At 32.3% G+C, this 24,918-nt stretch overlaps 2 protein-coding genes across 6 annotated transcripts; both read right to left on the bottom strand.

The window, feature by feature from the left end:
• On the bottom strand, positions 1–8,539 carry LOC108460878 (ubiquitin-like-specific protease 1D). Of its 5 annotated transcripts, none has more exons than XR_008281357.1 (15): positions 8,068–8,539; positions 7,619–7,670; positions 6,696–6,790; positions 6,292–6,530; positions 5,937–5,985; positions 4,913–4,992; positions 4,779–4,811; positions 4,574–4,669; positions 3,768–3,921; positions 3,233–3,330; positions 2,440–2,562; positions 1,532–1,646; positions 961–1,068; positions 600–881; positions 1–308 (listed from the first exon to the last, which is right to left on the bottom strand). XR_008281357.1 is itself a non-coding variant. In XM_053026629.1 (14 exons), exons 1-14 carry the CDS (start codon positions 8,401–8,403, stop codon positions 729–731), a joined length of 1,731 nt encoding a protein of 576 aa, XP_052882589.1. In that variant the 5' UTR covers positions 8,404–8,539; the 3' UTR covers positions 395–728. The 5 variants fall into 5 exon arrangements, 2 of the variants coding, with proteins under 2 accessions (XP_052882589.1, XP_017616057.2); XR_008281356.1 differs by having other exon boundaries at positions 1–298; XR_008281358.1 differs by having other exon boundaries at positions 1–298; positions 3,819–3,921.
• A 1,669-nt stretch (positions 8,540–10,208) lies between these two features.
• LOC108459123 (uncharacterized) lies at positions 10,209–11,310 on the bottom strand. Its single transcript, XM_017758485.2, has one exon. It carries the CDS (start codon positions 11,273–11,275, stop codon positions 10,274–10,276), a length of 1,002 nt encoding a protein of 333 aa, XP_017613974.2. The 5' UTR covers positions 11,276–11,310; the 3' UTR covers positions 10,209–10,273.
• Between the last annotated feature and the right edge of the window lie 13,608 nt (positions 11,311–24,918).

Raw genomic sequence — 24,918 nt, 5'->3', positions numbered from 1 at the left:
TTATATTTTCATATTTTTTCTTGTTAACCATATAAACACACACAAAACACAAACTCAAGGTTTTCAGGAATGGGCTAGTGATTGAACCAACCAGGCCATCAATCCAACCGGTTCAACCGATATGTCCGGTTGAATTAAAAAATCATTAAAAATTTTAAATATATATTAAAAAATCCAGTTCAAGTTCAACCGCTAAGTTCAACCGGTTTGTACCGGTTCTTGGGTCAACTGGTTCAATGCCTTTCTCCGGACCCATACCCCGTCCAATTCCCGGTCCAACCGGTCCAGTTCAAACAACCTAGCACAAACTATAAATGTCATGTTGATAGTCAATCACTATACTAAAATTCCTTGATTATCAAAAACCTAGTAACCTGTTAGCGAACAAAAGAGATTTTGGATAAAAGGGCTCTTAAACTCAAATGAATGATTGCCTTAAAAACACCATGATCACCAGTTTTTTAAAATCCTACGTATTGAAAAACCGGTCAATTTGAATCCTAGCCTCCATTTGTTCACTCTTTTGCATAATAACAATGACAATTTTTTTTTCCCGATTAAACTATACAAAAGCAATTACGAAAGTTTTCTTTAAGTACCTGATTTTGCCATTGATGCATTTGAATGTGAGGACCATAAGGAAGCTGTACAAAGATGGTACCCTATCTGCTGGTGTGTCATTTTTCTCTGGCACCAGATTCATGCTGGAGCACCAACTTAAAAAGGAGTTAGGATGAAGGAGAAGATTGTGAACCACCCGTATCCTCGGTTGTGGTTTGGAATTGTTCCTCAGTTGTAGTTTGGAATTGTTCGATTAGTAAGTTCCGTATTCTCGTTCTCAAGCTAGAGGCTTCTTCAGGTCTGAACCATTGCTTGCCAAACTGAAAATTTGAAATAGGTTAACCGAGTAAACAGAATGAGATCACTTCTGTAACAGATCAAAGAGGAAGACACAGGTACCATTGCTAAATCTCTCTTTTTCAGTCTTTCAGGGGCCTCTTCAATGAAACGCTCCATAAAGAAAAGAACAAAGAGACCACAATCATAATCATTCTTTTGCTGGGGAACCTGGCAATATATATATCAACAGAAAACCTATCTGTTACGGTTTTAGAATGAGAAACCAATATTTATATCTACGAAAAGATAACCATATGTGATTTAGTCCTCAAAGTTGACCATGCCACATAAGTACTCCCCCCAAGATTGTTTCAAACATAAATTCTTGTAACAGACGTCAATTTATTTGCACCAAGCTACCAAGTTTGTTAGCAAGATGCTTTATTCGGCAAAGTATAAAGTTGAAACAATTTTAAAAAAGCAAAAAAGAAAAAAAGGATTTAGTGATTTGCTAAGAAAACAAACCGGTTTTCAGCAAACAGACTCAATGTTGAAGATTTTTATGTTTAGAAAATCTAAAATCTGGCAAAGGACAGTAGATTAAAGGGAAATATATATACACTTCAGCAACTTGAGGTTCAAAGTCCATATACAAATGAGGTCATTTAAGACCTTGCAAGTAAAAACTTACAGCTATTGTTTTCTCGTCAATCCTTCGTGGGAGATTTTCCCATATTCTGTCCGCAATTGGAAGATCTGAAGGAGCAACCTCTTGATTCAAATAGGTCCATTCTTCCCTCATGTAGCTAAAACCAAGATTTAAATTGTCTATTAGGTTTAAGAACCCAAGCATCGGTTACATATGTATGCTACAATATTACCAATAAAATAAACACAAAAATATATATATATATATATCAGGATTGTATGTGCTATGAAATGCATAAGTTAGGACATAACTGAAATCCACCCAAGAAGGCTTCAATTTAAATATTGATAAAAGGTGATTAGATAATGCAAGAAAATTCTAAAAAGAGCTCCTTAATATAACCTTTCCACCAACTCCAATGTTATACAAAACATTACAAAAGTAGTAATAGTTTGTATAATAGGGTAATGTTTTGTGTGATTCATGTTATACAAAACATTACAAGATTTGTAATAATTTGTCTAATTACACAAAACATTATGGAAGAAGTGATAATTTGTGTAATTATACAAAAGATCGCAAAGGTTGTAATAATTAGCATAATTGGGTATTGTTTTGTGAGGTTGGACCTGACGGAAAGCTTATTTAAAAGCTTATACTAGAACTTCTCAAATAATGGAACAGCTGAAAGATGCTGAAGATTCCCATATAACCAAATCCTTTTACTTCTATCACTTAAAATGAAACCTTTTACTTCTATCACTTAAAATGAAATGAATGAAGAGGTGTGCTGGTATCAAAAGCATGCTATTATAAACAGAAAAACCACTATCCTTATGATATTTCCTTTTGCAGTATCACATGGCTAATTATTGTTATGAATCTAGAGATAAAAGACAAATTATAGTACTACATGACCATTTATAATCCTTTGGCTTATTTTGTCTCACCTTTTAATGTTCTTAAAAACCAATCTGCTAGAATGAAGTCCCAATGAATCCAAATGAAGGATAATTGGTCCTAATTCCTCTTCTTTGTCAGGTATACAAATGATGACCAAACTCCAATGGTAACTGGATACAAGAAAAGCAACAACCAAATCAAAAGGTATGAATAAGTTCAACCTAATTTAGGGAGGCGTAAAGGAGGGAAGTATGCAGAAAGGTACTGAATCAACTTAATCAAACAAATGGCTTAAACCATTGATCCATAAAATTTTATCCTTTTGAAACAACCTATCCAGTTTATTTCATTAACCAATTTTCACTCAGAAGAATGGCAAATAGAAGCACTCATTAACCAATTTTCGTTGTCTCTCATTTTGAGAAAAATGTCTTTGCATGTCTACAGGCCCTCTTTCTCTCCCCTCTTCTTTCCTCCATTCTTTGCATATTTGAAGATGCATAATGCCTGTTTCCAGTGGCCCACCATATTGAAACAAAGGGCCACATTCTACCCTTCTCCAACTCCTTTCTCGTTTCCAAAGTTAATTTTTTCCTACTTTGTTACTGAATCGATTCTTTCTCAAAATGAAAATAGTGCTTTTTCCTAACAGTTAAAACCACCATTTTGGCATATAATTGTAGTTTCCAACCCATTTTCAAACCCATATCTATGTAATGTCACGCAAATGAAGTCCTGTGGCAGGACATTTAACAGGAACTCAGCAAGCATCAATCGATATAGGTTTAAATGGTACATTATACATGCTTGAAAGTACATATCTATAGCAGGAAAACTCACTCTTCATTAATTGGAATAAGTATATATGCTTTCTGGAAAATATTGACACCTTTCCACCACCTTCTGAACTTGATGAATAAGGAATCTTTGTCACTCCCCTATTTGGTAGAAAGCAAAAAAAGGACCTCACAAGTATGAGTTGGAGAACTATCAATCATAATAGTCGAATAGTTTGAGAATTCAGCAAATTACACACAGACACTACATTACAATCATTGATCTGGTGGAAGCACATATTTGAAACTAAATGCAGTTTCTAACCCACCAGTGTGAAAAAAGGTTAGATAAAAACTTAAAATAGCACATACATCAGACATATACTGTATTCTTCTGAAATTTAAAATTATTGTTGATCTCAAGTTGCTCTATCAAAAAACAAAGCTAGAATGTCTTGAAGAGTGAAGCATAAAATTATAACATTAGCTTATTATATATATAGCATAAAAGTAGCACAATACAACTCAAGAACCCAGTTCCACCAGATCAGGTTCGATAAAATGATTCCAGAGATCCCAAAGCAGCATAATTTATTCACCTTACACCGCGAAAAAGGCAACCATCTATAAGAGAACAGGAAAGATAAAACCTTGTATGATACAGCTTCCTTCAGCTTCGGGTAAAAATATGTGTTAAAAATATGATAGTCACATATAGCCCTGTTTGTTGGGGATGCCTGCTGCCGCAAATATCTGGCCAAAAGGACAAAACTGTGGCTATAACTAGAAGTACAGTGCTGCATATAGCATGATCTATTATCTAGCAAAAACAATTATATATTGATCATGTAGTAGCTATTCAACAAAATTTTCTAACTAAATTAAGCATTTAAACTTATTTTTCCCTAACAATGAAATTTTAACAAAATTGGGCTTTCCATGCAACCAAAAGAAAGATGTCAGACAAAGTATCAAATTTCAAAACTCAAGCAGACAGTTTTTTATGCTCATTTCACAGAGCATTCAAAGGCACAAAATCAATTGTAGAGGAAACCATTAGTTTCCCAGCATAAACATTGCTTCAATAAGCTACAACTTTAAAATTGAGCTTTTGTTGTCTAGCACTAACGTGCAAGGCATAGATGTGCCAAGGTGCACACCTTGACAACACTGCAACTGCCCAACCCACTTGAAACCAAATCTACTTCTACTTGAATAGTCCAAACCAAATTTATCTTCTATCCATAAATTCAGAACGTCAAGACTCAAATTGGATCTAACAAAATCCAGGATAAAATAAAAAATCGAAACCAAAGCTGATTAGAATTCAAAATGACCCAATGCAAGTTGAGAAGCTTGTCATGCGAGGAAAAAAAGATTTATTTGTAATCACTTAAACACTTACCGGATGTAGAAATTCATAATTTGAGATGTCAAGAAGGTTTCAGGAGCAAGGCTGTCAATATCACCAAAACAAATTTCAACAGATTCTGGATCATCCCTGTGTCCATAGACAAGGCAAAAAAGATATGATAGACCAATTACATTCTGCTAAAATTGTCTGCAGAAATAATCCATTCTCACCAAAAAAAAAAGGAAAAATCACAGACCTTGATGGATAATAGATCCTAGCATCCTTTTTGCTGAAAAATTTTCAAAATGATCAGATGTAGCTGGAAGCAACCAAATAATGATAAGCTATTATATAATGGGAAGAAAAGAACATATTGGAAGTTCCACTAACCAATTCGGAAGTTTAACTTCAAGCTCTGTTGTCTTTACTAACTGTGGTTCTTCCTCATCTACAATAACAACAGTCTGGCCCTGTTTCAGTTATATACCATTGAACCAGTCAATAAATAAAGACGAAAACCTAATTACAGTGGCAGCAGAAATTTTCATCACAGCATGGCAAAAAGGTACACGGACTACTTACAACAAAACCTATATTTACATGGCAGGACAAATCCCACATTCTTTCACTTTTAAGATTTTGAATTTAGAAAGATAGTCAAGACACCTACAATCATGCAAAGCTGTCCTTTCACCCAAATCCCAAAATCACCAAAGTAACCAACTTATATGAGTTTCACAGAGGGTCTATATGATCTCAGTTAGAGAATATTCGACAAAGTGAATAACTAATAAGTTCATTGGAAGGGATCAATTTTCAACTCTAAAGACCAAACAAACAAACGAAGAAAGAAAAGAAAAAAGAATGATCACAATATGGTACAAAAATCAATCTCCGAGCATAAAAAGCATTTTAGCATATTCTAATGTCCAGCCAGAAGCCTTTTTATTCTTTCGATAGACTTTTAAATTGCTCACAATAAGACAAGTCAATAACACAGGAATGGAGACACATGCCCTTCTATCATTAGTCAATAGAACAAGACAAGACAATACAGAAGCCAGGCCTCTTGAATGCTAAATCAAGACAAGATTGACAATTCCTAGAATGTGACTTGAAAAATCACAAAAATTAGAATTAGATCATATAGGATAGGACCTAAAAACTAAACCAAGAATCTGTTGTAGCCCTTAATGTTATTGAACAACAAAGAAAGCATTACAATAACCTATGATATCCTAAGCATTCCCAAACTACATTGATATTATCTGCACTACCGCAGTAACACATTATTACATTTACCTTAAACTCTGAACCTAAACTACTCCTGCATCAATAGTGAAATTCACAAACTGGGCAGGTGTTCAATATTAGATAATCATGACAGTTATAGAAGAAAGAGAAGTATGTGTACCTGCCTACACTTTGAATAATTTGATGGTTGGACTTGAATAGCATCCTTCCTACACAAAAGGAATGGGGAAATTCAACATGGAGGCAAGGCAATAATTGAACTACTCAAGTTAACTGAAAACAATCAGATCAAATAACAAAAATATGTCGAACATTAAAAACAATATCTTTAATGGACAACAGACAGTCAAAACTAAAATGTCGGAAAGAGAGAGAGGAAGAGAGCTGCAAGATATCAGAAAAATTGTTCACCAGATATTTTCAATTTCATCCAAAATGAGAAAGGAAACACAAGTGCACAAGCACACAGGAGGAGAAGAAGGAAAAAGAACATTTATGGAACTAAAATTGCTTACTTTGCAATGCTTGTCAAGTTGTCATCCGTGTTAAAAAGAGAAGATAATGTAGCTGTCCTACCCTTTTGATCACCAAAAGAAGGCTTCATTTGGTGTTGTGAATTCATCCGTCTTGGTGATCTTCGAACTTTCACCCTTTCACTCTGTGAAAACTCCCCATTGCATCTCGGTTTTCGGGAGTCACAACGATTCAAAACTGATAAACTTTTCTCAAATGTGTTGAGTGACCTAGAATCTGTCTGTAACATAAAGTACAAAAGCAAGTATGTTCCCTGGTCACATTCAATTACGAATTCCTATCCTGCAATCTATCATTTAACTTAGAAACATCTAGAAGAAACAGCATTTTGCACTGAACAATGCTAATAAAAGAGTAATATTTCAATTGAGTAGTAGCAGTTTACATTTTCTTCCAACTTTTTACAAAAACTAGCACCAAATGCAGATTGTGAGAAAGCTTCTTGTGATTTACACTGATGTTCAAAGCCATTAGAAGAACCTGCAGGAAATATTTAACTTCCTTAAATAGATTTCAAAAATCAGAATTCTAAAGTTACAAAGAAATTGTCCTGCTTATGCACGTAAGTCATCACTACACTAATCCTTAAAAGATAGCATATCTTGAGCTTGAAACAGTCAGAGCTCTAAGTACTAATAATGGCTGGATCAATAGAATATTACCATCATCATGGTAACCATACTGAGAAAGGAGGAAAATAACATAATATAATCCATCATACAAGGTTGATTTCACTCTAATTCAATCATCTACAAAAAGGGGGGAGGAGGGAGAGATGGTAACCATACTGAGAAAGGAGGAACATAACATAATATAATCCACCATACAAGGTTGATTTCACTCTAATTCAATCATCTACAAAGAGGGGGGGGGGAGAAATTCATCTGTTGCAACCAAATTCAGGCTATTTGATCAATATGGTCTTAAATAAAAATACAGTTTTCCCCACAAACCAGAGCAGGAAAGCTTTGGCCATTCTGCGACATTATCTCACGTTACACCCTTCTGTGTCATAAACCATTAGCTCTATTTCAATGCAGTAGAGCACAACAACAAAGGTTCATCCCATCTAAGATTACCAGCATCATCACTTATGCCACATTATCTCACATTTAGTTACATAACAGAAATGAACCATTTCAAGCTGAATTCTGTAACATATCAATAGCACAGTGTTAAGCATAAACAACGTCACCACAGTAGAATCTCAGAATTCAACAAAATTTCCTCGCTACTTGGAAACCAAAGTTCACCGAAGACTCCCACACAAGACTTGAAAAAAAAAACTCAAATTATTCAAAACCTTACCAACAAGATCTGAGCTCGGAGATTGCCCAGGCTTCTCACATTCATCAGCATTCTGTCCAACAAAAAAACAATGCAAACAATCAATGTTTTACATAGTAAAAGGGTCATCTTATTCTGAAATGTGAAACAACCACCCCAATTCTATTACCACAAAAAGAAAGGCCCTCTTTCCTTCTAAATAAATAATACTTGACAAGCAACAATGCAAGCAATTATTCATCAAGTATACTAGTAAAACACCTATAGCAAAAGGGGGAAAATTACTTTAAAAACACAACCATTGTCGCTTTACCCTAATTTTAGAAAATGTAAATCCAAACTCACTAATTAGTTAAATTAGTACCCAAAAAAAAAGTCCATTTCCCAAATAACCCATCATGCAACTTTCCCTAATTTCGTTCTTCCCTATTGTTTTCACTGAAACACCAAATTCTAGTCAAAGAACAAACCATTTTCGCTCGCGAAACCGTTCTCCGTCTTTTCTCCTCCTCGAGAAGCCGAAGCTGATCGCTAATCTTCTTCCCTTTATCCGGTAATTTAGAGCCAAAGCATTCCAGATTCCTTTGCTGCCGTAGAATCTTCTCTTCCAGCTTATCATCAGGCAAACTCTCCCAAAATTCCTCTTTCCCTTGATCATCGCCGCCGCCCATTGTGTCCGATTTCCTCGGTGATGGTTGTGGCTCAGCCTTGATAACCACTAACGGCGGCGGTGGCTCTTCATCTGCTACGTCTTTAGAGAGTAACTTGTTCCAATCAAGGTCTAGTTTCCTCTTCTTTGCTTCCATGCAAAATCAAAAATCAACCTAACATAGACGCTACAAAAAAAAAAAAAATTCTCCCCTTTGTACTTTTTTTTTTCGTGGATACTCCGATTTTCCCACTCTTTTCAGCGTTGCAGGTCTTTTATATATTTTTACTTTTATATATATATATATACATTTCCCAGATATTTGGTAAAAAAAAAAACTCCACTGTAATTTGAGATAGGTCCTGTACTCTTAAAAATTTATAATTTAGTTTTTGTATTCTTATTTTCATGAATTTAGTTTTTCTACTTTTCAAATTTTAAAATTCATGTCCAATTGTTAACATTGTTAAATTTTTTAGGTGACATTTTGAAATAAAAATGCTCCATTGGTAACCATGTAACTAAAAAGATGATGTTAAATTCAAGTCCCTATAATCTACGTAAATTTAGAATTTAGTCCTTATACTTTTATTTTTAGGAATTTAATTACTTTTTAGATTTCAAATTTTAGGTCTAATTATTAACGTTGTTAAATTTTCTTTGTTAAATTTATTAGTGTGATATTTTAAAATAAAATAAAAATAAAATATACTCATTGGGTCGTCATGTAACTAAAAAATGACATTATAATAAACTTGAATTTAACAAAATAAATTTAACAATGTTAACAATTGAATCTAAAATTTGAAATCTAAAAATAGAACGATTATGTTCCTATAAATAAAAGTACAGAGATTAAATTCCAAATTTATGAAAAATGCAGGGACTTATGGCATATTTTAACTAAAATTAAATAGACAAATTTGGGTAAAAATACAATAGTAGTCCCTATACTAGGGCTGAGCAAAGAAACCGAGTAAATCAAAAAACTAATTTGAACTAAATCAAAAAACTAATTTGAACTGATGTATTTAATTCGATTTGGATTTTGTATTGTTTGGTTAAGTTTTGAGTTAGTGTTATCACCCAAACCACACAATTCGGTTCGGGTTCAGATTAGTGCTTATTTTGGTGTTTTATATACAAAAAATAATAATAACTTTAGCTCTTAATTTTTACATATTTATTCAATTTTGTCTCTACTCTTTTATTTCGAGCAAATTCTCATTACTCTATTATTTCGATGGTTTATATTCTGCCATTAGATCATGTACTTTACATAATTTGTAGATTTAGTATCTATATTTTAATTTAATCAATTTTAGTATACTTTTCAATTTTTAAAAACTTATTATTGACCAAATCGCAGTCGTTAAATATGATTGGTTAAATTCTACTATTAGTCATGTATTATGCATGAAGTTAGAGATTTAGTCCACGGCCTCTAACTGGACTTTTTGAATTTTAAAATTTCAGTCTTGAAATGATATTTGTTGAATCATTTAAATGGCTTTTTTTTTTCTAAATAATATGTGGAGATAACAAGTTGATATAGCATTACATATGTGATAATATGTTTGAGGCATTAAATTTTGAAAATAACAAATTTAATGAATTTATCCATATTTGAAAATATGTTGGACTCGAATATTGAACAAAAGGCGTAACTAGAGGGGCAATTCAAGTCTTGGCCCTCTTAACTAAATGAGAAATTTTATTTAAGTCCCTTCAAGAAGTAAAACTATTGATGTAAGTCTTTCTTTTATCAAATAAAAAGATTATACCTTTGGTTCTTTTAATAATTAATAATTCACAATTTAAGTATTTGTTAACATAATTTTTAGTTATGGCCCTCTAACATTTTATAGTTTTATCCCGGCTCCTCTTATAAAAATACTTAACTTTGCTCCTATTGAATATGGTTATTTTCGTAGACAGAGTACGAAAATAAATAAAAAAATATTTATATATATTGAGATTGGAATCTATATTTATTGAATATTACGCTTTATGGATTATTGCATGAATCAACTAAGTCTAGGATTTACAATTTCTCCTACTTCCACATCAACCCTTTCTAGCCTACCATCTTTGCAATGATAGAAATACATCACACAAACCACCCATTTTATCACCTTCCCCAGACAAATCAAGCTAACCTCTAAAATCATCCACCACCTCTTTCCATAGCTTCCGTTGTTAAAACATATAAACCGTAACCCGATTCTCGACACAAAGAATACGAACGTCAACAAGAACCCTCGTCTTTCTTTGCCTCGGCAAAGATCAGCCGAGTGTCCTAGAGCATCCACTCCATGTACCTCCTCCGACGTCGAGATCACGATACTCATATTCCATATAACCATCCATTCTAAAAATTTCACCACCAAACCCACACCACCTATTCGAAGAAATGCCGCGGTGAACACGTTATAACAAAAGCTTCTCACAATAACATAATAGTTCATCATCAACCATGTCGAACCGAGTAAAAACCCATTCGAAACGAACTGAACATACGTTGAAGTAACAAGGATTCCTCTCCACCTTTCTTTGTCTACAAGTCTTCGTACCATCTCCGATTTTTTCTTTCTTGATACCGAGTCAATAGTAACCACCGCGACACAAAGCTCCGATAGATGAAGTGGAAGTAGCCGGAGGAGAGCGAGTTGGATCAGTTTATAAAAGAAACTATTTGCCATTGTTTTGGCATTGGGTTCTCTCAGCATATCCATGGCTGCAATGATTGTTTGTTGGAGCATCATTTCATGGAAAAGCAAGGTGAAACATAGGGGTATGGAGACCAAAAAACATAGTACGATGATGTTGGGAGATTTGTAAGGGATCATAAGAGCTTGTTTGAGTGTATTAAAGAAATTTAGCTTCTGGTTTATTGTATGGGTATGATTCTTTATCTCAAATTCCATCCATGTTTCCATTGAAGGGTCGTTTTTTTTATATAATTTAGTAAACGTTTTTGGGTCGTATACTTGGAAACTATGATCTAAAATGTCAAACCAAATGGGCATCTAAGCCATTGTTTAAACTTTGAATCAACTTTTCTTTAAGGATAAAGCCTGCGAAAATTTTTAATTTTAGACTAAAATTTTGTTGTGTACATTAGTTTTAAAATTTGACAAATTTTCAATTTAGTCCTTAAACTGAAATTAGTTTGAAAATTTAATATATATATATATAATATCTAAAAACACAAAAATATATAATTTAAAAATTAGTTCATGAAATAGATGATTATATTTGCTCTTTTTAACACAATATTTAAAACTACCCATAGTCATTCACCAATCCATAATTAAGAGTATAATGCGCTTTAATGCTCTATAGTCCATATCCTCCTACATTGACAATAATATTTATATTAATTAAATTAAAATTCAACCAACGAAATAAATTATTTAAAATTTTTTAAAATCATATCACTTTTGACACTCATGAAAACTTCTTATACATGTATCATATTCAAGTTATATTTCACATCAAACTTCTTATTCATGTACCATATCTTTCTTTTTGACTAAATCTATCTTGGGATTTGGGTACTTGATAATGTCATAAACTCTGGCTTTCGTTGTACTTGGTATTAGTAAATAGTAAACCTCATTTCTTTTCCCTTGCTTAGCCGTCAAAATTTTCATTTTATTAGATTTATAATTAGGGCATGGACTTTCATGATGGATTGAAACCGAATCAATTGATTGAATCAGATTAATAATCAATTGGTTGAGGATTATTATTTTTTTGGAACTTAAATTATTGATTAATTAGTTCAAATGTGATTAGTTAACTGAATTAATTCATTAATCAAAATTAACAATAATAAATAATAAATATATATTGGCACATATATTGACGGCTGAATGGTTAAGGAGTGAAGAATCATATCTAATAGGAGAGGTGTCAGAGTTTGCCGTGGTAGAGGAAGAATGGGACAAAATAGAGGTGAATCCGCTCGATCTACGAAGGTTTGGAGCAAGAAGTGACGTTAACAGAGTCAGAAGGAGGGCTTTGGAAATGAACCATAGGAGATGAAAAGTTACCAGTTTTTGAAGAGAAAAGTAGAGATTAACAGTGAGAGAATGCCATTACAAGTTGAATTAATCAAAAAAATATTAAAATTTTCAATTAATTAAAAAACCACAAATTAATCAAATTAATTCAATTTGAATAAATTCTAAATTAATTAAATTAATTCGATTCGAATAATATTAATATCATAATCATATCAATGGTGTTATATATCATTTTTATTATTTTTGCATAACTCATAAATTTAAGTGAGCAAAAAGCTAATATAAGATTAAAATATATTAAAATTGCCCCCAAGAAAAACTATATATTAAAGGTGATAATGGCGACCTAACCATAAGATTACGTGATTGACCACCAATCTATATACTATTATTTTAATTATTTTTATTTGGTGTTCGTATCACGCTTAATACTTATACCTAATTTTTATCATTAGCTACGCAATATGCACTTTCATATTTTTTATTTACTTTTAAAATTTGTATAAAACATGTCGATTTGGTCTTATCTCAATTGATATCGGTATTGTTGTTAATTAGGAAGACGTGAGTTGAGGAGGAGCTATGGGTAGTTTTAGACATTGTATAAAAAAGAACAGATATAATAAGAATCTATAATAAAATTAATATTAAAAAATTATTTAAAACATTAAAAATTTTAAAATATGCCACAAGTCCCTATACTTTTCAAAAATTAACAATTTAACCTCTCTATTTTAAAATTTTAAAATTCAAGTCCAACTAGTAACTTTATTTTATTTTTTTGAAATTGTTATTGTGACATTTTTAAATAAAAATACACACTTAATATACATGTAATTAAAAAATTGACTTTATAATTAACTTGAAATTTAATAACAAAATTTTAATAGTGCTATTAGTTAGATCTGAATTTTGAAATTTTAAAAATACAATGACTGTGGCACATTTTAACCTTAAAAAACTCATTTGCATTAAGTTGGAACTTTATTTTAATATTTTTAGTATATCATCCTAATATTTTTTTCCATTAATTCTAGTTTCATCTCAATCTCACAATTATAAAATATTAATCTTGTGGTCATTATTGTTTTGAATTTCAATATTCATGTTAGGACGTGAGCAATAAATAATAATGAAATTTCTTATCCAAATTGTTGATAATACTCTAAAATGACGTGTTTTTATATATTAATCATGTGTTTATTTTGAGCTTGAGCCTACTAATTTGAGCTATTTATGTCTTTTTATCTTTTAGGGACTAAATTGGAGGCAAAAAGTAAATTCAAGGGAAAAAGCGTCAATTTGGAGATTAAATGGGCCAATATGCAACGTGGGACAAATATGGTGCCAAAAGTGTGAACATGGAAGGCACAAGGACTTAAAAGCAAATAGAAGAGATTTTATTTTGGAAGACTCTATTTTCTTTTATTCTATTAGGATAATTAATATTAAGATAATTATTAGGATTATTCAAATTTAGGATTTTATTTTAATTATCTTTGTTTATCTTTAATTAAATGTATTTATCTTTTTAGAATTTAAGTTCAATTAGACTATCTCCCTAGCACTATAAATAGGGGGTGAAGTGACTCTATTTGGGCATCTTTTTCTGTAAACACTCTCCCCCAAAAGTCTTTTGTTCTTTCTTATTTCTTTTCAATAAAATTTCTTTTTCCATATTTTTATTTATTTGCTTTCCCTCCATTATCATGAACCACTAAAAACCTTTCTAGCCAAAAGTTGTCAATATTTCCCCAAAAAGGGGTCTTGAGGCCTAGAATCCGTACTTAGCCTTCTCGCCAAGTATTCATCGTTTCTCCGCATTACGGGCTGACGCTTCTGTCCATGGCCCTTAAGAAGTAAGCTTTTCAGCATATGCAAAGGCGGCCGCTTTGTATGTTTTGGAAGGACTGCATAGTCGGTTCGTTAACTTACTGCGTCAGAGGTTGGCGAGCCAATGAGACAAAATGGCGTGGGATTCGCCATTGAGAAGTGTTGATCTAGCATAGATTACTGGCTAGAGTCAAGTTCCCTAAAAATCGTAAATCTAATCTTTGGAGCTGGTGGTCGTAGGCGTCCTCTTCCACTATAACTGGCTTACTTGAGTCGAGAAGGATCATCCAAAAGCCAAGGATTGAGCCCAAGGAGGAATGAGACAACCGGAGGCTGGAACTTTCCCATAAGAATTTCTTTTCACTTAAAACTCTCTTTATTATTTTTATTATTTTCGTAATCATAATTTCAGTAAACTTTAAATTCTGTTTTTATTTTATTTTCGCTTCCAAAATCAATTCTTAAATTCTGTTTTTTTTTTATTTTTTTCCAGGAACGCAGGTTTTCTTGGGCACGATTCGCTTGAGATTTCGAGAGACAAGCATTCGTATAATCCGGTCCCTGAGGATTCGACCCTACTTCCCCTTTACTATTTCTTTTTCATTATTTTACAGGGAATAGGATATTTTTTGTGCTCTCAACGACCGCATCAAATTTTGGCGCCGTTGCTGGGACCGGCAACATACTAATCTTGTTTTTCTTTGTTTTCTATGACCAATTGCTCCGGTACTCTTGCGTTCGACTCGAAATCGAAAAGATCTGCAAAGCTAATCGAAAGGAAACAAAACTAAGGAAAAAGCGATCGATGGTGGTTGGAACTCAAAGCAATCCACCGCCGAAATTAGAATCGACGACGAAGTAGAGTCTAGGGTTAACGAAAACCCTACTCAAACGTTAGAAAGTAAAGAAGAAGAAGTCGATTCCCGAAGAAGTCTGAACACTAGGGTTGACGAAAACCCTAATTTAACACCTTAACTTATGGCTCGGACAATTCAAGAATCGGCAAGCGGCCGACGAACAATCGCCACTATGCATCGCGTATCCTACTATGGATAATGATTTTGAATTAAAGTCGCTTAATTCACTCTCGCCAACTTTCCGTGGGTTACAAAATGAAAACCCCCACAAGCATTTAAAAGAATTCCATATGGTTTGTTTGAGTATGAAACCTCAGGGGGTAACTGAGGATCAAATTAAATTGCGCGCTTTCCTTTTTTCCCTAGCAGATTCACCGGGAATGGTTATTTTATTTACCTCCTGGATCCATTACAACTTGGTGATCTATCTCGTTTATTCCTTAATGTGTTTTTTCTGCATCACGAAAGTGAGTTAAGAAGAGAAATCGTGGGCATAAGGCAAAAAGATGCGAGACTCTATACGACTATTGGGAGCGATTTAAGAAGTTGTGTGCAAGTTGCCCACAACACGGTATATAATGTAACGATCTTTACTCCAGTACTTTTATGAAGGCTTGAAACCCATGGAGATGAATATGGTAGATGCCGCGAGTGGAGGAGCATTAGTCAACATGACTCCACAACAAGCAAGAGACTTAATCTCCACAATGGCTGCGAATTCCCAGCAATTTCGAGCTAATCCTGAACCCCCTAAAAGGGTTCACCAGCTAAGTAATTCTACAATTAAAGATGGACTTGATAGACTTACTAATATTGTGAATTCCCTTGTTACAGAAAAATCGAAACCAGCCCGAGTATGTAGAATATGTGCTACACCTGAACATACGACTGGTGCGTGCCCTAGTCTGTGTGACGATTCTGTGGTCCATTTAGATGCTGTGGGAAATTTTCCTGGGCCACCACAAAGACGATACGACCCTTACGCCAATACCTACAACCCAGGATGGAGGGATCACCTTAATTTTAGTTATGGGGCTAATCCACGATATAACCAGCCATACCAAAATCGAGCCCCACAACAGTCGCAAGATTCAGGTAATTCTTTAGAAACTTTGGTCAATAAATTAGCAACTAATGTCCTTGATTTTCAACAGCAAACTCTCAATTTCCAAAGAGAAATGAAGGGTTTTCAGTAGAAAACTGAAGCATCCATAAGGGAGTTGACCACATCAATTGAGAAATTAAACTTTCAAGGGAAACTGCCATCACAAATAGAACCAAACCCGAGGCAGAATGCGAATGTAGTAACGTTACGAAGCGGAAAGATCCTGGAACCAGTTCCTGGCAAGAATCTTGGTCAAGAAATCGCCCAGGAAACTCCAGGAAACGACGAACAGATCCGAGCGAAACCCCCATTGTCAAAAATCCAACCTCCATTCCCAGGACGATTAAATCAGTGTCGAAAAAGTAAGGAAGACAAAGAGATCCTTGAAACATTCAGGAATGTTGAGATCAACTTACCACTGTTAGATGCCATTAGACAGATTCCGCGGTATGCCAAGTTCCTCAAAGAACTTTGCACCAACAAACGAAAACTAACAGGTAATGAAAAGGTAAGTGTTAGTGAGAATGTTTCCGCAGTTCTACAGCGAAAAATGCCGGTTAAATGCAAAGATAGGGGTATGTTCGCTATTCCATGCAAAATTGGCCATTTGGGAATTAAGAAGGCTATGTGTGATCTAGGGGCCTCAATAAATGTAATGCCTTATTCTATTTATGAATCACTTAACGCGGGTTTTTTGACAAAGACAGGTGTTATTATTCAATTGGCAGATAGGTCTATTGTGCATCCCGAAGGAGTCCTCGAGGACGTCTTGGTAAAAGTTAATGAACTTATTTTCCCTGCAGATTTCTACGTAATTAAGATGGAGGAGGACAACACTGCTGGATCTTCGACCTCTGTTGGGCGACCCTTCCTTAGATCGCTAGCACCAAGATCGATGTCCAAGTGGCACTCTTACGATGGAATTTGATGGGAGATTGTGAAATTCAATGTTTACGATGCCATTAGCCATCCAAGCGAAATCTTGAGCATAAACCGCGTTGACCTGATTGACTCATTAGTGGGCGAGACTTTTGAGTCAACTTATGAAGACAAATCAATATAGATATGATGATTATGAATTTGTTAAAACATTATTATCACCTTCGAAACTAAACTTCTACCTTCACATTGCGCTCCAGATTTGGAATTGAAACCACTTCCGCACATCATCTCAAGTATGCATTTTAGGAAAAGGTAATACCTTACCCATTATAATCTCAAATAAACTCTCTAAACCCGAGGAGGAAAGTTTGATCCAGGTACTAAAGAGTCATAAGGAGGCGATTGGCTGGACCATTGCTGACTTGAAGGGGATAAGCCCTTTGACATGCACCCATAAGATTTACTTGGAGGAGAACACAAAACCAAGAAGAGAGGCACAAAGACGCTTAAACCCGAATATGATGGAGGTGGTGAAAAAAGAAATAATTAAGTCTTTGGATCTTGACATCATTTTCCCCATTTCGACAACCAGATGGGTAAGTCCGGTACAAGTCGTGCCCAAGAAAACGGGTGTGACAGTAAAGAAAAATATTGAGGGCGACTTAGTACCGGTCCGAGTGCGAGCGGTGGCGTGTCAGACGATTCAGAGAAGTTAAACGCTTATACTAGAAAAGATCATTTCCCTCTTCCTTTTATAGATCAAATGCTTGAACGTTTAGTTGGTAAAACTCACTTTTGTTGTCTTGATGGATATTCAGGTTTCTTCCAGATCCCTGTTGCGCTAGAAGACCAGGAAAAGACCACTTTTCCATGCCCGTTAAGACGCGTTTGCATCTGAGAGGATGCCATTTGGACTTTGCAACGCACCAGCTACCTTCCAGAGATGCATGATGAGTATATTTTCTAAATATGTAGAAAAAATTATTGAAGTTTTTATGGATGATTTTACCGTGTATGGAAACTGTTTTACTGAATGCCTTGAAAACCTTACGATAATTTTGAACAGGTGCATAGAATTTAATCTTGTCTTGAACTATGAAAAGTGTCATTTTATGGTAGACAAAGGTTTGATTCTAGGTCATATAGTCTCATCTAAGGGAATTGAGGTTGATAAGGCCAAAATTGACATTATAAATTCTTTGCCATATCCCTCTACTATTAGAGAAATACGTTCTTTTCTTGGCCATGCAGGATTTTACAGGCGTTTTATAAAAAACTTCTCAAAAATAGCTGAACCATTGTGCGAGCTGTTGCAGAAAGACAAAAAATTTGAGTTTGACTCAAAATGCATGGAGGCTTTTGATACACTTAAGCAAAAGTTGGTAACCGCCCCTATAGTACAAGCACCAGACTGGAACTATCCCTTTGAAATTATGTGTGATGCAAGCGAACGTAGCGTGGGAGCCGTATTGGGACAAAAGATAGCGAAAGAGCCTCATGTTATCTGTTTCGCTTCAAAGACCCTAGATGCTGCATAAAGCAAGCTTAGAGGTCTCTTTATTTTTCATATGCGTTTTTAACTAATTTTTATGAAACTTTGGAGTGGTATTTCTTTTATGGCAGAATCTAGCTTTCACAGTCGATAGGAACCATACTTGAGGGCAAGCATGGGCTAAGTAGGGGGGAATTTGATAATACTCTAAAATGACGTGTTTTTATATATTAATCATGTGTTTATTTTGAGCTTGAGCCTACTAATTTGAGCTATTTATGTCTTTTTATCTTTTAGGGACTAAATTGGAGGTGAAAAGTAAATTCAAGGGAAAAAGCGTCAATTTGGAGATTAAATGGGCCAATATGCAACGTGGGACAAATATGGTGCCAAAAGTGTGAACATGGAAGGCACAAGGACTTAAAAGTAAATAGAAGAGATTTTATTTTGGAAGACTCTATTTTCTTTTATTCTATTAGGATAATTAATATTAAGATAATTATTAGGATTATTCAAATTTAGGATTTTATTTTAATTATCTTTGTTTATCTTTAATTAAATGTATTTATCTTTTTAGAATTTAAGTTCAATTAGACTATCTCCTAGCACTATAAATAGGGGTGAAGTGACTCTATTTGGGCATCTTTTTCGTAAACACTCTCCCCAAAAGTCTTTTGTTCTTTCATATTTCTTTTCAATAAAATTTCTTTTCCATATTTTTATTTATTTGCTTTCCTCCATTATCATGAACCACTAAAACCTTTCTAGCCAAAAGTTGTCAATATTTCCCCAAAAGGGTCTTGAGGCCTAGAATCCGTACTTAGCCTTCTCGCCAAGTATTCATCGTTTCTCGATTACGGCCGACGCTTGGTCCATGGCCCTTAAGTAAGCTTTTCAGCATATGCAAAGCGGCCGCTTTGTATGTTTTGGAAGGACGCATAGTCGGTTCGTTAACTTATCGTCGTCGAGGTTGGCGAGCCAATGAGACAAAATGGCGTGGATTCGCCATTAAGAAGCGTTGATCTAGCATAGATTATTGACTAGAGTCAGTTCCCTAAAATCGTAAATCTAATCTTTGGAGCTGGTGGTCGAGGCGTCCTCTTCCACTATAACGGCTTACTTGAGTCGAGAAGGATCATCCAAAAGCCAAGGATTGAGCCCAAGGAGGAATGAGACAACCGGAGGTGGAACTTTCCATAAGAATTTCTTTTCACTTAAAACTCTCTTTATTATTTTTATTATTTTCGTAATCATAATTTCAGTAAACTTTAAATTCTGTTTTTATTTTATTTTCGCTTCCAAAATCAATTCTTAAATTCTATTTTTTATTTTTTTCCAGGAACGCAGGTTTTCTTGGGCACGATTCTGCCCAGGATTTCGAGAGACAAGCATTCGTATAATCCGGTCCCTGAGGATTCGACCCTACTTCCCCTTTACTATTTCTTTTTCATTATTTTACAGGGAATAGGATATTTTTGGTGCTCTCAACGACCGCATCATTCGTTTTATTATTTAAAAATAAAAAGTATTAAAAAAATATATTATATTTATATTTATATCCATCATACACTAACTTAATTTAGGATGGGTTTGGATGGATCGTGCGTTTACTTGTGTTTAGTGTAAAAATAACGATTGCGGTAAGATTAAATATTATAGCGATACTATAATAAACAGCTCTATATATATAAGAGTAGGGAGTAGCCAAAAGGACAAAGTGACTTTGGACCCACTTGATTAAATAGATTAATTGTTATTTTAATACTTTTTAAAGTAAACAGTTTAATTTAATCCTTTTTAGCTTGTTTTAAATAGAAAAATTATAATTTTAGCCCCTTTCAATGTTAAAGAGGCACAATTTAAGTCAATTTAATACAATTTTTTTTAGCTTTGGCCTCTCAAGGTTTTTTTTTCAGTTTTATCTCAACTCCCCATCACATAATTTATAGTTTCCACCTTGATTAAGAGCAATTGGTATAATAAAATTAAAACAAAGTCTTAATTAGATCGTAAATTAAATGTTTTATTAATGCAATTGGCATAAGTTTAAATATCTTCATATGCATATTTTTATGGTTTTTTTAAGTAAAAAGACTAAAATACCCTCGAATAAAATTACTTATTTTAATTACAGAATGGCATCCTCGTAACTTCCTAACCGAGTTGGTGACTCAATTGAGGGTGGCACCGACTCAGTCAGGAGTTTAAATAAAGTATAAATAAAATATTTAAAATCTATATCAAAAATAAAAACTTCGATAAGACTCACAAGCCGTTTGAACCAAATATTACTAATTAGCTAAAATTCAGCTTGATTGATAGCTCGAGTTGATCAAGCTCAGCTTGTTTTTTAATTAAACTCGAGTAGCTTGCGAGTAATAATGTCTCATTTACATCCCTACTTCTAGAAAGAAAATTCATATTCAAACTTTGAAAATAACATTATCGAAAAATACAATTACGAAACCCCAAAATAATCAATCTCCATGAACCATAATACCGAAACAAACAATACATTAATCATACCAAGGGCTAGTTTGGCAATGTTTTTGAAAATAACATTATCGAAAAATACAATTACGAAACCCCAAAATAATCAATCTCCATGAACCATAATACCGAAACAAACAATACATTAATCATACCAAGGGCTAGTTTGGCAATGTTTTTGAAAAGTGCTTTTGAGAAGTGCTGTGGAAAAGTGCTTTTGAGAAGTGCTTTTGAAAAATTTGGTTTAAAATTTGAGTGTTTAGCATTGCTGTCAAAAAATGCTTTTGAGAAATAAAATGTCTATTTTAGACATGTTATTATCAAGTAACAAATATACATTTAAATAATATTTAAATTAGTTAATATTATTATATTTTAGTAAAAATATAAAAAATATATATTATAATTTCTTGTTAATATTTTAATATATAAAATATAAATTTTAAATATTTTAAGCAATAAATATTAATTATTTATAAAATTTAATTAGAGTATATAAACTATATTTTAAATATTTAAATATAACTATTAAATATTTGTAATTAGTATTTTAAAAATATTTTTTATTTTTAATTAATGATTTTAAAACATTTGTAATTAAGTACCAAGAAAAAAGAGAAGTCCTCTATTATTGAAGGGTGAAAAGTAATTAAGCATTAAAAGTGCTTTTGAGAGAGAGAAGCTAAAATTTTAACTTCTCCGTTTGAAATCTTTTGAAGCATTCTAAAAGTTAAAATTTCAATAAAAGCAATTGTTTCAAGACAACTTTTCTTCCAAAATACTTTTGGAGCTAGAAGTCTTTTGAAAAGCAATGCAGAACTGGCCCAAATCAATCTAAGTTAATCCTATATATTGTATGATGAAACAGAAATGGAAATGTATTAGTGTCTCTATCTCTCCAATGTGTGTGTCTATATATATATATATACATTTTTATAGTCATCTTTTTGTGTTAAAAGAAAGCGATGGTTTTGATTTAACTCATTCTTCTTTTTATACAAATGCTTTTATTTTATTTTATTTTACTCATTCTATTGGCTTTTGGGCATGCATGCGGGTGGGTTTAGTTTTCTTAAAGTCATGGGGTTAGAAAGTGACTTTATTTATCCTAAAAAAATAAAATAAAATAAACATGTGAACATTGCTTTCTTATCTCTTTTTTTTTAAAGTTTTATTTTATTTAAATAATTTTTTATATTTTTATATAATAAATATTTTTTTACAATTTATGTTAAATAATTTTGAAGGATCAATTTAGAATATATTTTTGATATATTCGTTGGTTTTCGATCAAATCGATTTTACTAATCTATCGATCTAATTTTAGCAACATTGTAAAAATATTATGTTAATTTATATATGTGTTTTATGTCTATTATGTCTTTTTTTTTGTGATAAATACAAAAGGTTTATCGAATACTATAAAATTTATCACATGCGTATGTACGTGGAAATCATAAATTCGAGAGAACAAATACGTGTGTAAAACAACATATAATAAATAATGAAGTATATTACTTGAAATTAATTAATAATAATTACATGTAAAATATGTATGATATTAAAATAAAAATTAGATTTAATTGTTTATCACTATGTTGTTATTAATTTTAAGTCGGTGTCAAGTTAACTTGAGACACAAACTCAATAAAATATATTATTAAATATTAGATATTTTATCATACACGTATGTATATAAAATTACGTATTTAAAACGCATGGTGCGTTTATAAATAATATATAATAAATAATAAAATGTAAATTTTGAAACTAGTCATAATAACACATTGCAATATGTGTTAATTATTATTTTAGTTGAAATGGTAAAATTTATAGAGTGCATGTTTGGTGTTCTGGATTTAGGTCCCATTGGAAGTAAAATACTAAAATACACTTAACTTAATATTTATTGCTTTGATAAAGTAAGGGCATTTAAGTAATTTGATAATTGAGTTGGGACCCGATTATGTGTGACCGCAACTCATTTAGAATCTTTATATATAGTATAGATATACAAATTATGGAAGTAATAAAATGTTCATAATTAAAATTAAAATGCATAAAAACCATCAAAATAAAGTTTTTGAGTAGTAAATTTAAGGTTTTAATAATGTATTTGGCGTGAGTTCAAATTTCATCATATGCATTTTGTTTTTGTTTTTGTTAAATTGAAATGACTAAAATACTTTCGAATAATATTACTTATTTTAATTACGGAAAAACATTCTTGTAACTTGCTAATTGAGTTAATGACCTGATTGAGGGTGACACCAACTCGGTCATGAGCTTAAATAAAAAAATATATATACAACTGATAGAGGTAATAAAACGTACACAATAAAACTAAAATGTATAAAAATATCAAAAAAAAAAAATCTTTAGTTGAATGGTGAAGTAAAGGTTTTTCTAATGAATTTGAGGTGGGTTTGAATTCCACCATATACATATTTATATTGGTTTTTAAAGTGAAAAGACTAAAATACCCTCGAATAATATCACTTAATTTAATTATGGAAAGGACATTCATATAATTTGCTAATTGTAATTTCCTAACTAAGTTGATGTCCATTTAATTCGTGATACCAACTCAGTCTAAAGTTTAAATAATAATATAAATATACCATTGAAAGAGATGATAAAATATGCATAATAAAACTAAAACATATAGAAATATTAAAAATATTTTAGTTAAGCAATTGGTGTAGGTTTGAATCACCTCGTACTTGTATTTTTAAAGCTTTTAAAGTGAAAAAGATTAAAATACATATAAATAATATTTTATAACTACTCCGAAATTAAAAGATTCAATTTACTTATTTATAACTTTTGATTAAATAAAAATATATAATTTTAAAATTTTTAAAAATTAATAATTTAATTTAAACATTTTAATACAATATTTTTAACTTTGGCCCCAAATTTTATAATCTTATCTCGAAACCCCTAAACAAATATTCTAACTTCGTCCTTACAAATTTACTAAATATTTGTATTTGTAAAGTAAAAATAAGCTAAAAACTAAAGCAATGACTAGGTTTAAATATTTGGATATATTATTTATAAAAGTAAATTAGAAGCGGATAAAAGATAATTAAATCAGAATCTATTATCTGCCTGTAAAAAGTAAAGTTGATTCGATAATGGATATAAAACGATCATAATGCACACCTACTTATCTTTAAAGAAATCTAAATATTTTCCGAATTTGTAACACATAAATCAGAGATGTTTGATGGGTTCTTTTAAGGAAAAAGGGACCATGAGGATGTATTTGATGAAGTTTCAAGAACATGTGTTTGACTAAAAACCAGCAACCCCTCTTTTGATAATTGCTTTGCTTTCCCATTTATATAAAGCTTTAATTATATGAACCAACAATCCTCTTATCAAAGCGATTTGGGAATCTCCTTTTCTTTTTTCACATCACATTGCCCCTTTTCTCTTATTATCACAACCACAATTTCATTATTATTATTAAAAGGAAAAAGTTACATTAATGTTATTAAATTATTAGTAATTTACGTTTTTGATCACTCAACTTTAAAAAGTTATAAAATAATTATTGAATTATTTAAAAGCTTTCATTTAAGTCACTGTGTTGTTAATTGTTTTTTAAGTTTGGCTAACGAGCTTCAAGCGATGATTCGATGATTGATATAATGGATTTGTACCCATCATCAAGTAGAAGAACATAACTTAAGTCCAAGCTGATCTGACGACTAGTGTCGAAGATTAGAGAAGAAAGTTGTTTCATGAAAAAAATCTGAACTATAGATGATAATGAGAACGTGAGTTTTTAATTAGTACAACCAGTGTAAACAAAGTAGGCCACATGAAATAATTTTAACAGCATGATAACTTAAATGGAATAATTTAATAATAATTTTGCAACTTTTTTTTATGTGCACCACATAATGGAATTTGGTAATTATTTTAATTACTGATTTTTAATTAATTTAAATAAAGTATAACTATATTTTTC

This window comes from Gossypium arboreum, chromosome 4 (assembly GCF_025698485.1).
Source record: "Gossypium arboreum isolate Shixiya-1 chromosome 4, ASM2569848v2, whole genome shotgun sequence".
NCBI lineage: Eukaryota > Viridiplantae > Streptophyta > Magnoliopsida > Malvales > Malvaceae > Gossypium > Gossypium arboreum.
This window is presented reverse-complemented; position numbering and strand designations above follow the sequence as displayed.

What these genes read in the sequence shown, in the direction of transcription:
- LOC108460878 (XM_053026629.1), bottom strand. Translation starts at nt 8,403, where the DNA reads ATGGAAGCAAAGAAGAGGAAACTAGACCTTGATTGGAACAAGTTACTC. An exon ending in GAAGTTAAACTTCCGAATTG is followed by an intron (nt 4,812 to 4,912) that starts GTTAGTGGAACT and finishes AAAATTTTTCAG; the next exon opens with CAAAAAGGATGCTAGGATCT. An exon ending in GTTTTTAAGAACATTAAAAG is followed by an intron (nt 1,647 to 2,439) that starts GTGAGACAAAAT and finishes TCTTGGTTTTAG; the next exon opens with CTACATGAGGGAAGAATGGA.
- LOC108459123 (XM_017758485.2), bottom strand. Translation starts at nt 11,275, where the DNA reads ATGCCCATTTGGTTTGACATTTTAGATCATAGTTTCCAAGTATACGAC.